This window comes from Mya arenaria, chromosome 1 (assembly GCF_026914265.1).
Source record: "Mya arenaria isolate MELC-2E11 chromosome 1, ASM2691426v1".
Lineage (NCBI taxonomy): Eukaryota > Metazoa > Mollusca > Bivalvia > Myida > Myidae > Mya > Mya arenaria.
The window spans coordinates 38,693,014-38,705,876 of NC_069122.1; the positions used below are offsets into that span (position 1 = coordinate 38,693,014).

The 12,863-nt window shown below is 35.6% G+C and overlaps 1 protein-coding gene across 1 annotated transcript in view; it reads right to left on the bottom strand.

Annotated features, from left to right (window-relative positions):
• The window catches only part of LOC128226978 (polypeptide N-acetylgalactosaminyltransferase 13-like), a 10,919-nt gene extending 1,722 nt beyond the window's left edge, over positions 1–9,197 (bottom strand). Inside the window, exons 1-10 of the mRNA XM_052937122.1 lie at positions 8,384–9,197; positions 6,918–7,071; positions 5,643–5,812; positions 5,041–5,205; positions 3,707–3,798; positions 3,022–3,140; positions 1,819–1,936; positions 837–1,028; positions 491–619; positions 138–233 (exon numbers count right to left, since the gene is read on the bottom strand). Of these exons, the coding sequence (XP_052793082.1) occupies positions 138–233; positions 491–619; positions 837–1,028; positions 1,819–1,936; positions 3,022–3,140; positions 3,707–3,798; positions 5,041–5,205; positions 5,643–5,812; positions 6,918–7,071; positions 8,384–9,197 (2,049 nt within the window). The remainder of the gene's footprint in view (positions 1–137; positions 234–490; positions 620–836; positions 1,029–1,818; positions 1,937–3,021; positions 3,141–3,706; positions 3,799–5,040; positions 5,206–5,642; positions 5,813–6,917; positions 7,072–8,383) is intronic.
• Between the last annotated feature and the right edge of the window lie 3,666 nt (positions 9,198–12,863).

Sequence of the window (12,863 nt, forward strand, 5' to 3'; positions counted from 1 at the left end):
TTGTTTGAGTGATCGTTCAGTATATATGTTTGATGAAATATTGTTCAATAAATGACACATAATTTCTTGTTATACTTTTTCAACATAGTTTATGTACATAGATAGTACTCCTTATTTATGTTGTCAGTTATGTTTACCTGATTCGGTAATCCACTGCAGTTTCTGGCAGTCAGCGATGTTTCTGGCATGTCAATTCTTGTCTCTAGACATTTTCCAGACATTGGGTTTCGTATCTGATAAACGAAAGGATTTTTCCTTAATGTTTAAAGCTTTATGTCACTGCAATCCCATAGAAATGAGTAATATAACAAAGATGCAAGTCGGTTCCACCACAAACTGGAATACTTATGAATATGTTATCACTTTTAAAAGTCCTTGTCAGAACCAAGGTCGAAGTAAAGAACAATATTATTCAGGATATGACGGCGTTAAATCTTCATTTATACATGAAACTATTAGATAAAAATAAACAAAAATCGAAGTCACCCACCTGTCCTCTTGGTGAGAACCTCCCTGGTACATACAGTCCTGGATACACGTTGTCGATGTACCAGCGGAAGTCTTTGCACTTAAGGTCCTTTCTTAACTTCCGGCGGGCTGATAAATCCCCTGGGTCAATCTTGAATTGTAAATTAAACATAGATTCAATTTGCAACCGTATACAAACATAAAATCATCATCATCATCATCATCATCATCATCATCATCATCATCAATATTATCATCATCATCATACTCAGACCCGGTTCAATGGTTAACGGAAATACGATCGGTTTATATCACTTCACTTATATGAACGTTCATAATGCGTTGGCGACGTTCTCACCATATCTTACCTTCTCACTCCCTTCCTCTACATAAAATTTGCTATATTCGTCCAGCCAGACATCAGCCAGACGGCGGTTGTTCCTGATGGCGGCTGCTTCCACTTCTTGTTTCATGGAGCTTTCCAAAGGATTGGTCTTCCGGTACATGTGTGCCACCTGGGAACACGGGTGGATCTCCACCGATCCCCCACACTGCCAGATCTAACACAAACAATTTTTTGACAATAATTCAAGTGTTTGTGTATTTACATGTTTGAGGAGCTTGAACACTTTTTTTGCTCGGGACATGCCTTTTGAGTTCATATAAGCCAATAAATAATAGTTCTATACCAACGACACTTTAAGGGACCAGACACCAGACGATAAAATTGCAAGAAAAAAGAGAGAAAATTGTCAAAAAACCTTTAAATTGACAACGTTGATTACAACGCGTTAACTCTTACTTACAGATGTATCAGCTCGCTTACGACACATGTATCATTGATTTCACAGTGTATGCGCATGTTCCAAATTCGACATTTACTGGGATTATCTACTACGTTAATCCAAGTAAGTTTAAAAACGTCGAAAATTTTATGTGATCTTTTAAATAGATACAATTTAAACTGGGAAACTATTATGTGCTATTTTTAAATGGGGAAACACAGACGAGACAGCATCCTGATTTTTGCGTTTATTATTCTAATCATGTAAAAATGATGTATTATCGGCCTTCCTCGTATTCACAATACTGGTTTATTCTGATAATCATACAGATTATTCCTACATAATTTCTAAAAATTCTTGATGAAGTAAATATAACACAATTTATAGAACAACAAAAACAGTGAGATTAGCTTAATCCTGTTATAAGGGACTTAAGAAGTTTTGAGAAATTGGGGCCAGCAGGTGTCAAGTCCATTTAATACAAGTTACATACCAACGATACTTAATAATTGTAAGGTTTGTTACTTGTAAAATCATCATCAACTACACACATTATACAACTTACCCTAAAAGACATTTCTATGTTTTCCCCTCCCCACAAGTCCATCTGATCATCGTACGAGCCCATCTTGATGAAGTAGTCTTTGTACACGGAATATAGACCACCAATGAAAGTTGGAGACCTTTAATAATAACATGGACACTACAAACACGAGCCAGGCACAATTAAAGTGTTAAAAGGAGCAAGGGACTAAGCAATCGCGGCACAGATGGGTTGAAGGCTCAGATCATTAGTAAAGTTGACAAGTTTCATAACGTCATCATTGTTAACGTTACAATCTTAATTGCATAATTAAATGGATACATATGTCATCTTCAGTATTTGCTACAAGCGTTGAGATAGTTGGTATTGCTCTTGATTTTTCACAGATACACTAAGTCTTGTGATATGCAGTATTCTTAACAACATTTGAGACAGCTGTTACAGCTGTTCTTGCTTTTTAATTCAATATATGAGCACATTATAACATATTTTACCTTTTATTATAAGTAAGCAACAATGTCGTTCACCACGTTGCCATTTTCAACCCAGATTGGGGTATCACAGATATAATTTGAGACAACTATTTCAGCTGTTTTGTTCCATGAAAGGATATGAGTACATCAACTTTAAGACTAAGCAACGATGTCGTTAATCACATTGTCAACTTTAATAAAGTTCTGAAAAATGTCGGGCCACAGATTACACACATATTATAATATCGCTGTTAAACTTGTTGGAAGAACTGTCTTTTATAATACACAACTGTTCTGTTTTCTTTATAATATATATATATTGTTACTTGTTTTAAAGCTGCACTCTCACACATTGAACGTTTTGACAACTTTTGTATTGTTTGTCTTAGAAAAAGCCTATTTTTGCGAAAATCCATGGAAACCAGTTATATAAGACTACTACCAGAAATCAGATCGCAGATTTTTATATTTGAGTTAAAAACTGATGCATTTTTCTGAAACCGTTAGTAACGGTTTAAACCATAAAACGTTAATTTTCGAACGAAAATCTACGATCTGATTTTTTGTCAGCAATCTTTTATCATTGGTTTGCAGATATTTACGCAAAAATTTGCTTTTTCCAAGACAAAAAAATAAATAAGTTGTAAAAATGGCCAATCTGTGAGAGTGCAGCTTTAAGTTAAATATTGGATATCTGAATCTTAGTTTGGTATTATGTTAATAGACGTAAACATCTCTAGTTCCTGAATACCTGACGGGCTGAGTACCGTTGATGTTTGGGGGCCGGTCCTTCTGCTGTATGGGTACCCAGTCAAACTTGAGATCGGACAGACGAACACCGCCCACATACATCTGCTTGTGACGCAGTATCTGAGGTGGATAATTCAAATCTAGAGCTCTCATAGAGGTGAAGATTACTCCCGCCTAGTGATTTGAAACAATTATTATATGCCGCAATACCAGTCAAAGTATTCAAAAATGCCGAATTGTCAAACTGATGTTTAAAGGAACATAATGCAGAGGAATAAAAACGACACATTTGCGGGCTATACGACGTTATTTGGACGATTTTAAGTTTTAAAGTACATGTAATCTGGAATACTTTATCAAGTTCATTAAACATTTAAATTTCGATAAAATTATAATGGAAAACGGAATAGCAAATATCAGAGATATACATACATTATGAAAGATGATTTATCCCGTGAGAACATGTTTGATTGTTATTTTCGGAAGTGTAAGTATAAGGATGATTTATTTAAAGATATTTTGATTAAATTCCAGTATGCAATAAGTTGAAACCGGCGTCCCTGACCTCTGCATCATGAATAACGCGCGAAATGGCGATGAATCCGTCGTACCGAAACGGATAGGGGAGTGGGATGACACCCTCTATAATATTTAAAATCCCAGTATGATAAATATCAGTTACCTACCTTGAACGTATCCTCAGCAATGATCTGTATATCCGGACAAATGACCGTGTCTGGTTTCTCCACCAACCGCTGTAACATGGGCTCCAACCAGCCTGTCAATAAAACATTTCATGGTCTAGAACAGTAACAAATGCCAATTTGAACACCTCGGCCATTATCCAACAGATATACCTCGGAAATAATATGGGTCTTTAGAAATAGTCCATCATGGCGATGCCCATACTGATCAAGCGTATAGTTTGTTTTATTCAAGCGTCAATGGATATACATGTATTAAATGTGAGAAGAAACAGTGACATTATACAGGTCCTGAAAGTTCTTTTTCAAGTTTCTCCAAAGCTATACTAAGACAAAAATCAATATTTTTTTCATTTCAGTACATTTTTACGTTATCGAGTGGGTCTATTTAGCGTGATGATAATTGATTTAATCGCCGGCGGCCTTATCACGTGTTCTTAATATTATATTGAAGCCTATTTACGAGATTTATTCCGAAGTTTTCCGGAGATCGCCGAGATGGTATTATTGGCTCGAAGGCATAGAAGACGTTTCGGAATCATGTTCATTGTACATTCGGATCTCCTCGGCCATTTTTATCGAAAACAACCTCGGATGTATTTGGACGGTTAACATACTCAAAAAGCGGTACGTTTAAGTCCGCTGCAAGTAGATCACGTAGTAATTTCATAAAGCAATTAAACTTTATGACTTAACCCTTGGGAATCTTAATTAAGTTTGCAATAAAACACTTCACTGGCGATCAATTTAAACTAAGATGAATAAATAAAACTCTTAAACGCTACATTTGATTAATGATATTATCAAAATAAATTACGAACTACTTCTACTAATATACCGGTATACATGCAAGGTTGTTTTCAATAAAAATGACCGAGGAGCTCCGAATGATTCATTTCCAACGCAAACGGAAAAATATGATTCTATGTGTAAGAATTTAAAACTATCGGCCAAATGTTGTGTAAACTAAATGTGGGAGTCTACGAAACGTCGATACCTTATATCGTGTAATACTGTTTTCAATAAAATGTGTCATAAAAACTCGCTATAGCCACGCCCCCGCAACTCATACGGTCGTATTATAATTTTTGAAACATAGTGCCATATGTACGTTGCAGGATTGTATAACGTTGTTCAAACTGACTGTCCATTATTTATGCACAGACTGTCCATTCTTAAAATATTCGACAATCCATTCCTAACAAAATGACCGATAGTAGACGTTAAATACGTTACAATGTAACATGACCTATATACAGTCCACGTTTAACACTGGACGACGTCACATATATGTTTAAGCACACATAATCCTTTACCTTCCAAGCACTCCACGTGCGAATCCAGAAATGTAATCACGTGCGCACGTGCGTGTTTCACGCCATCGAGTCTAGCTCTGATAAGCCCAGTCTGCTGGGACAGCCTGATAAGCCGGACCTTATCCAGGCCAATGATACTGGTGTTTAATGGTGCCCCTAGATCACCTGTAAACGGATCAAGTGTTTGTTTCCGACAGTAACTTCTATATATAGCAGGCTTTGTTTTTTCTATTGTTTAAAGTTCAAGCTAAAGTTATTGTTTATGTTTACTTAACTAATTTAAATGTTTCGAAAAGCAAATATAAGTCATAACTAGCTTAGGGTTGGCGCCACTTAGTGATGGCGCGAATGACTCTATACTAGCTAGCGCGCATTCGCGCAACCTTTTTTTCAATAAGATAACTCTACTAATGCAACAATAATTTCCTCGAGAAAACTGCAGCTAGAGCCTCTTTTCTTATACAACCATGACCCCTCACACACACGCACGCACGCACGCACGCACGCACGCACGCACGCACGCACGCACGCACGCACGCACGCACGCACTCACCCCCCCCCCCCACACGCACGTTTCATTGTGTCTGTTACTGTTAACGTACCAAGATAGGAGCCATCGTCCACCAGTATGACCTCCCGGACCAGTTCTGGTGGGGCCCGGTTGAGGACGGAGTGGACGGACCGGAGCAGCATGGAGAGAGCCTCGTTGTGGAACGTAATGATGACACTAGTCTCCGGCAGGGATGAAATGTTGTACTTGATGGATTTACAACTGAAAATAATGAGTTTGGTTAGTGGTCACCAAGCCGGACAAGTGGGTTTTCTCCGGGTTCTCCGGTTTCCCCCACAACACAAGATGACACTCTCGCGCAACATCGTGCCAACGAGAGTGTCTTAGTATGAGCTATCATTGCTTCCTTCACAATCGTTAATAAAAAATATAAATAATGTTTAAAGTAACTGAAAATAACAAATGAGGATGTTATCGGGTAATCATATACGCTTGCGACCAGGCTGCGAGCAATGTGCGTTACGATATTTATATTAGAAGCTTAGTATTTCGTGTAAGGTAGAAATGCCAATTTATGAAATGAATCCGATTATGTGATAAATGTGCGCTCACATGAAGAACTCCAAACAGATATAAAGACAAGAGAGTGTAAGCTACATGGATTATTGAGGCACGAATGCAGACTATTAACAACAAGAAGGGATCAAGAAAATGTGTCGACTGAAAAAGACAAAAAAACTTAGTCTTCTTTTTTAATATTTGAAAAGTTTGTTTGATAATATAATGTTCTTGTCAATTCTTAATTTATATATTAATGATCGCAATAAAATTTGGCTCACCATTTATTTGTGTTTTTTTACGAATAACTTGCAAAACATGTTAATTGTGTTCGTCCATTTAAGCAACATATCATTAATACCTCGCCACCGAAACAGTTTGATACTCCATAGTACCAGCATGTAAACACTTGATTTTGAAATGATAATGTTCATACAGTTGGCCATCATAATATATTCAATACTATGCAGTCAAAATTCGCCTTGTCGAGATATCGAATATTAATATAACCGAAATACATAGCATACCTTACTTTACCCAACATATTCACAAAAAAGTTCGACATAACCAGAACATCGATACAACAGAGTTCGGCATAGCGAGATTCAACAGGTAATAGCCATTCTTCCTAATTAATTCATATGACATTATTTGATAGATATTGTTTAACCTGGAGCAAATAGGTATTGAAACTGTTAAATTACATCGGTTCTGTATTTGAACAGAATTAACATACTGTGATTCTCCTGTGGTACATTTCATGACCCATAGCTAAAAGTAAAATGTAACTTATCTTCTCTAATCTCACCTCTGGCTCCTGATGTCGGGCAAAGATCTATTGACGGGAATGAGGTCACTAGCGTACGCGTTGAAGGCATGAAGTCTCCACAGATATCGAAACTTGTCTCTTTCGTTTGCATCTAGGTCAGATTCATCAATGTTTACCCCTTGTCCATCGGAACCTTTACAGATAAGGATGAAATAAGGCTCCGCCTGGAACACCTTCGGATACCCGCGATACACTACTTAGATATGTTTCATTGTGTACTATAGGCGATGTGGCTACGAAAATCTCGAAATCATGTATAATTAATGAGGCAGTTTCATTGGTTTCGAAATGAAATCTCTCTGTATATTTGACTCTTACATGTGCACAGACACCTATACTGATGTTAACACGTAGAAAAGTATTAAGGCGAACGTTCGAGTTGAACCCGGTCGCCTTGATAACTACAATTTTTAACGAGACATTTAGACCAGTCGCCTGCGGAGACAACTGACAGTGCAGGATTATTGGAGGGTATTTATTTGTAACAAGTCGTGCGATTTCATTGGTAGAAAAATTGTCTGCCTTGCCTCGTGCATATTTATATTAAATATATTCTTTCAGTCGATTTCCCCACGGTATGTACGAAGAGTAACGGAATAAAGTACCGTGATTGCCGACAATGTGTCAGGAACAGAACCCGGTAAACCAGTTAACATTTAGGTAAAAGTACATTACGTATTTATCCCCGGTTATTTTGCTACATGTATGTCAATTTAAACAAGAACAATACACTATTGTTAATTTAATGAATTGATATATTAAACAAAATTAACGTAAGTAAAGCAACATATTAAGCAAACGCAAAATTGATTGCGTTTGAGTGAACAAAAGCACATAATTAAAAAAAAGGCAAGCTATATATTTCAAGTTCGAATGTTAAGCAATCATAATACAAATGCGCTTTCATACAAAATGCACCTCGTAATTAATTAAAAGAATGTTTTGCCTTTTCCAGCCACAATAAATTTGGAAAGGCCCTTAAAGGGGCTAGACACCAAATGGTCCAAAAATAGGCAAATTCATTAATTCTACAGGACAAGCCAGGGATTGTCGACACGAGCTAGTATATTTTGTCGCTGTCTCAGCTAGCGTAACCCGTTTGAAATAAACGCATAATGGTTTCCCAGTTTTGAATGCCTATATTTAGTATGCGAAATTCACTTGATTAGTACAGATACATATACCGACGCTTTTAAGTAAACCTGGGATTTACGTGGTAGACAACCCCAGTAAATTTATATTTGAAAAAAAAAAACATACGCAAAAATACGAAATATATATGTGTCGATGTTATACATCAGTATGTAAGATTCAATGCGTGGTACACAGCGATATCAATTTTATGTAAGTTTTTGAACATTGTTTTTGCAATGGTATTATCTGGTGTCTAGTCCCTTTAAGACAAGCACTTTGAATTACATTACACAAATGTTATATGTTCCTACCAAGTTCTTGGTTTTTCTTTTGCACATTGTCGTTATGTTCAGAACCTTCATCATTGTCGTCGTTATCATCTCTCACCACGTTCTCTTCTTCATCTTTCTTTTCAGACAAATTCATTTTTTCAATTTCAAACGCACGAACTCTTTCTCGTATATCATGCACGTTAGGAACAGCAGGTGCGATATCATTCACATTCTCATTGTTATCCTTGTTTACCCTTAACGTATCGTCAACATCTACTTCGTTCGGAGTAATATTTCCTTCCGGCTTGTCTGCTTTATCATCTTCACCTCCTTCGTTTCCTTCTCCATAGTTACCGTCATCGTCATCAACCTTTCTATTTGTTTCATCATTACGGTCTAATTCTTTATACTTCGCTGCCTTATCATCTTCTATTTCATCTTCGTCGTTTTCTCTCTGCTTTGGAACCGCGTTTTCTTCCTTTTCATTACCATCTTCAAATTTAGGCAAATGTTGTTTCTCTATGTTGTTATTGATCTCATTATTCTCTTGAACATATTTGTTCTGTCTTTCCTCAAATTTCTGAAACGCATCTTTTACTTCAAACATACCTTCTTTGTTTTCGTCACTTTTTTCGTTGATATCCTCATAATCATCGTCTTCAACTTCATCGTTTGCATCACCACCATCACCTTCATCGTAATTGCCACCATCACTTACTTCTTTGATTACTTCCACAACATTATCAACGTTTTCAATTTCACGTGCTTTCGCAATCATTGCTTCATCGTCTCCAACGTCCTCAAACCTGTCAACAGAGTCAGTGACAGTTACAGGATCCATATTTTTCACCATTTCCTCAGGATCATAGAACGGCTCCAATGTGGCACCGTGACCTTGACCTTCTTGAAATAAAATCCTGGTCTCATCTGAGTCCTTACCATTCCATAGGACAAGATATGTCAATATTACCCACGCTAGCATGCAAAACACGGACAGGTAATAAAACGCTCGTTTTGTAAAACGAAACATTGTCTTTTCTGATTTTAGCGGCTGTGATCACTGGCGCTAATTGGCTTTCTTTAAAGTATCCATTTGGTCCGAGAATTTGAAACTTTTAAAATCTCTTGTCATAGTTTATACAATAGTATATGCCTGAAATAGTGTAAATATACACTCTGAAATCACTTAGCTGCAATATATCAATTGATTTTGCAAACGGGGGAATGGGTTCTAACGTAACATGGTACATGTGGCACAAATCCTCTTCGATTACTTTACATGGAAACATGTGTTGTATTTTCAAAGCAGTAAAACAATATCTAGAAAGAAAGATAATCCGTACATGGATTCATTTCGATTTGGCAAAGGTTTGTCGTTCTTATAAGATATGAATGTATTGCAATCCTTATGTTTAGTTAATACAGTTGTTTTCAAATTACATTGCTTCACATTACAAACTGAGATCGCCAATTATCACAATTCAAATATTGTCGTATTGGTAAGCGTACATTTACGTATTGAATTATACAAAGTGACGTGTGCGTTGGCTAAAAACTAACGTTTGTATAAGGGAACAGTTGTGTTGTTGAATATAAATTATGCTAATTCACGTGGCATGTTTATTTTAAAATAATTTTTCATTTAGTATTCCAGATGTAATTTAAGAGCATCACGCAACGCACTGAATCTTATTTACTGATATATAATATCCCTTACGACACATGTATCTTTCTAAGTGTTTGCGATTGTTTTCCAATTCCAAACTTACTGAGTTTGTCTCCCACGTAAGTCCCAGTCAATTTAAAAACAGCGTCGGAATATGTATATGTACTAATCACATGACTTTAACATGATTAATATATATGTACATTATAAACTGGGATACCATTATGCGTTATTTTTAAACGGTTAAACTCAGCTGACACCGCGACAAAATATACTAATCATGTAAAATGATATATTATCGGCCTATAACTAGCTCGTACTGATAATTCAAGGCTTGTTTTGTGGTAAACATTGAATTTGCCGATTTTAAGACCATCTGGTGTCTAGTCCCTTTAATTATTCTTGCTGCCAAAATACGTTCAACTTTGTAATAATTGAATCTGAAAAAAGCAAAAAGAACTTGAGTGACAACACAATGATATGAATAATATGCCATGATTCGATTAAAATAATGTGCCATGATATGATAAAACAATTATCGTTAAAAACAAAAAAAACAATATTTAAACAGAAATATCAAGGAAATGGCGACTATCTTCGCAAAGCGACTTAACACAAGATATTAGCAATTATGGTTTCAATTACAACGTAATGAAATGAACATTCTTTTTATTAAAACCAGTATAAACTCCATATTTCATGCAGATCGGTGAAAGAATGAAAAATATTGGTGAATGATAACTTGATCATTTCATTCTGGCTCGAGTGAAATGATAACGTTTGATCATTTCACTCTGTACAGACTACTCGGGACTTTTATTCCACGCCACTTGTGAAAATATTTTATCTGTGACCACTCGTGATATAAAATACAATCTTACACTGAATTCAACACATATCCTCTATATCAAACATTACTTGTGCATTTAATCGTTAAAACCTGTACATAAAGTCAGTCGTTAGAAGGGATTAATCGGAAATGCTCTAAATGGCCACTAAGAAACGTATAATTTAACTGGACGGGCACATTACTACAACGATGGTTATTGATGTAGAAAAACTTGTAAGAAGTTACAGTAATACAATCTCATCAAAATCAGATCGCCGATACACGCTTTATTACGTTCCGCTGTGTAACATAATGTGATACAATCATGTTGTCGTCGTTTCTGTTGTTGTTGCTGCTGTTAGTTGGCTGCAATTATAGGCGCAGTGGCGGTTGTTGTAGAGGTAGTTGTTTTATTTTATTTTATTTTTTTCATGTTGTTGCTGTACGGGTATTAGTGGTATAAGTATGAATAGTATTTGTTCTTGTTGGTATCATAATAGTTGGTGTATGCCTAGTAATGGTAGATGCCATTGTTTTCGTTGTTGTGAGTTGTGTTGGTTTAGACAGATGTACTAGAAAAGTATTTCCAACGCTTTCAACGGCTAAATTTCGGGCAAGCAGTGAATACCGCAGTGCTAGAAGAGCTTTTGTTTAAAGATAGTTCTGTTCCGAGCTTGCCTGATATGGTCGAGCATTTACGATAGTGTAACAATTCACCATCGTAGACACAATCCGACCAAGATAAATATAGAGAAAATTTTAGTTTTAAGAATTGGTGGTGGTGTTGCTGTTATTGTTATTGTAAAAATATATTTTATTGTTTTTGTATAAGGCGTAGTTTTAAGAATATGTGTTGTTGTTGTTGTTGTTGTTGTTGTTCTTCTTCTTCTTCTTCTTCTTCTTCTTCTTCTTCTTTTTCTTCTTCTTCTTCTTCTTTCTATTATTATTATCATTATTATTATTATTATTATTATTATTATTATTTTTATTTTTATTATTACAATTATTATTACTAATAGTATTAGTATTAGTATTAGTATCATTGTTATTTTATTTTCATTAAAATTTTATTTATTTTTATTATTATATTTGTAATATCCAATTTATCAAACAGCAATGTAATCGACAAAATCTGTGAAGAATATGATTCTCTTGCATACCACCATTTTGATCAATCATATACGTCACCGTTTGAAACTGTGAAGAATACGATCCTATTTTTCCCAGACCTGTGAAGAATATGATCTGGGAATAATAAGGTCCTACATAGCAAACACCTTCCGCTGTGAAACATAACGTGATGCAATTAAATGATGGTCACGATATGAGTTTAATGGGATTGAAGGTAGCAAACACCGTGATTATTATCCGTATTGAATATAAGAATGGTTCTCCTGAATCTGCGGAAGAAGTTTTAGGACGCAACATTCCCCATGATTCCCATTTGTCATAAATGTATAAACTTAATTCAAGGACACATAACTCTAAGATGATTTGACTGTTTTATGGAATATTAAATCAACCTCAAGTTCACTTCAAACTCAAGTAAAAACCATGTGTCAGAGCAATTCCTAAAGCTACACTCCCACAGATTGACCGTTTTGATAACTTATTTTTTTATCTCTGAATGAGCATAATATTTGCGTAAATATCTGCATGACAGTTATAAAAAAACCTCTGACAAAATATTATATACCAGTTTGTAATTTTTACGCTCGAAATTCATGTTTTATGGCTTAAAGCATTACTAACGCTTTACGAAAAATGAAAAAAATCATAAGTTTTAAATAATTGAGATTTGTCAAGTTCTACGGGTTTTTTTATCCCACCTCAGATAAGTAGATCCATTAATTTAACCATGCTAGAAATTCTTATCTTGCCCACGGGCGAAGATAAAATGCCCGTATGGAACTTCTTTTAATGTTCACCACATTGTAATTACCTCCCTTGTTGAAGATTGTCGTCTGTAGCGCATCATGGAAACCTTGTCTGGTGGCAATATTTAGAACGCGAGTTAATTATTT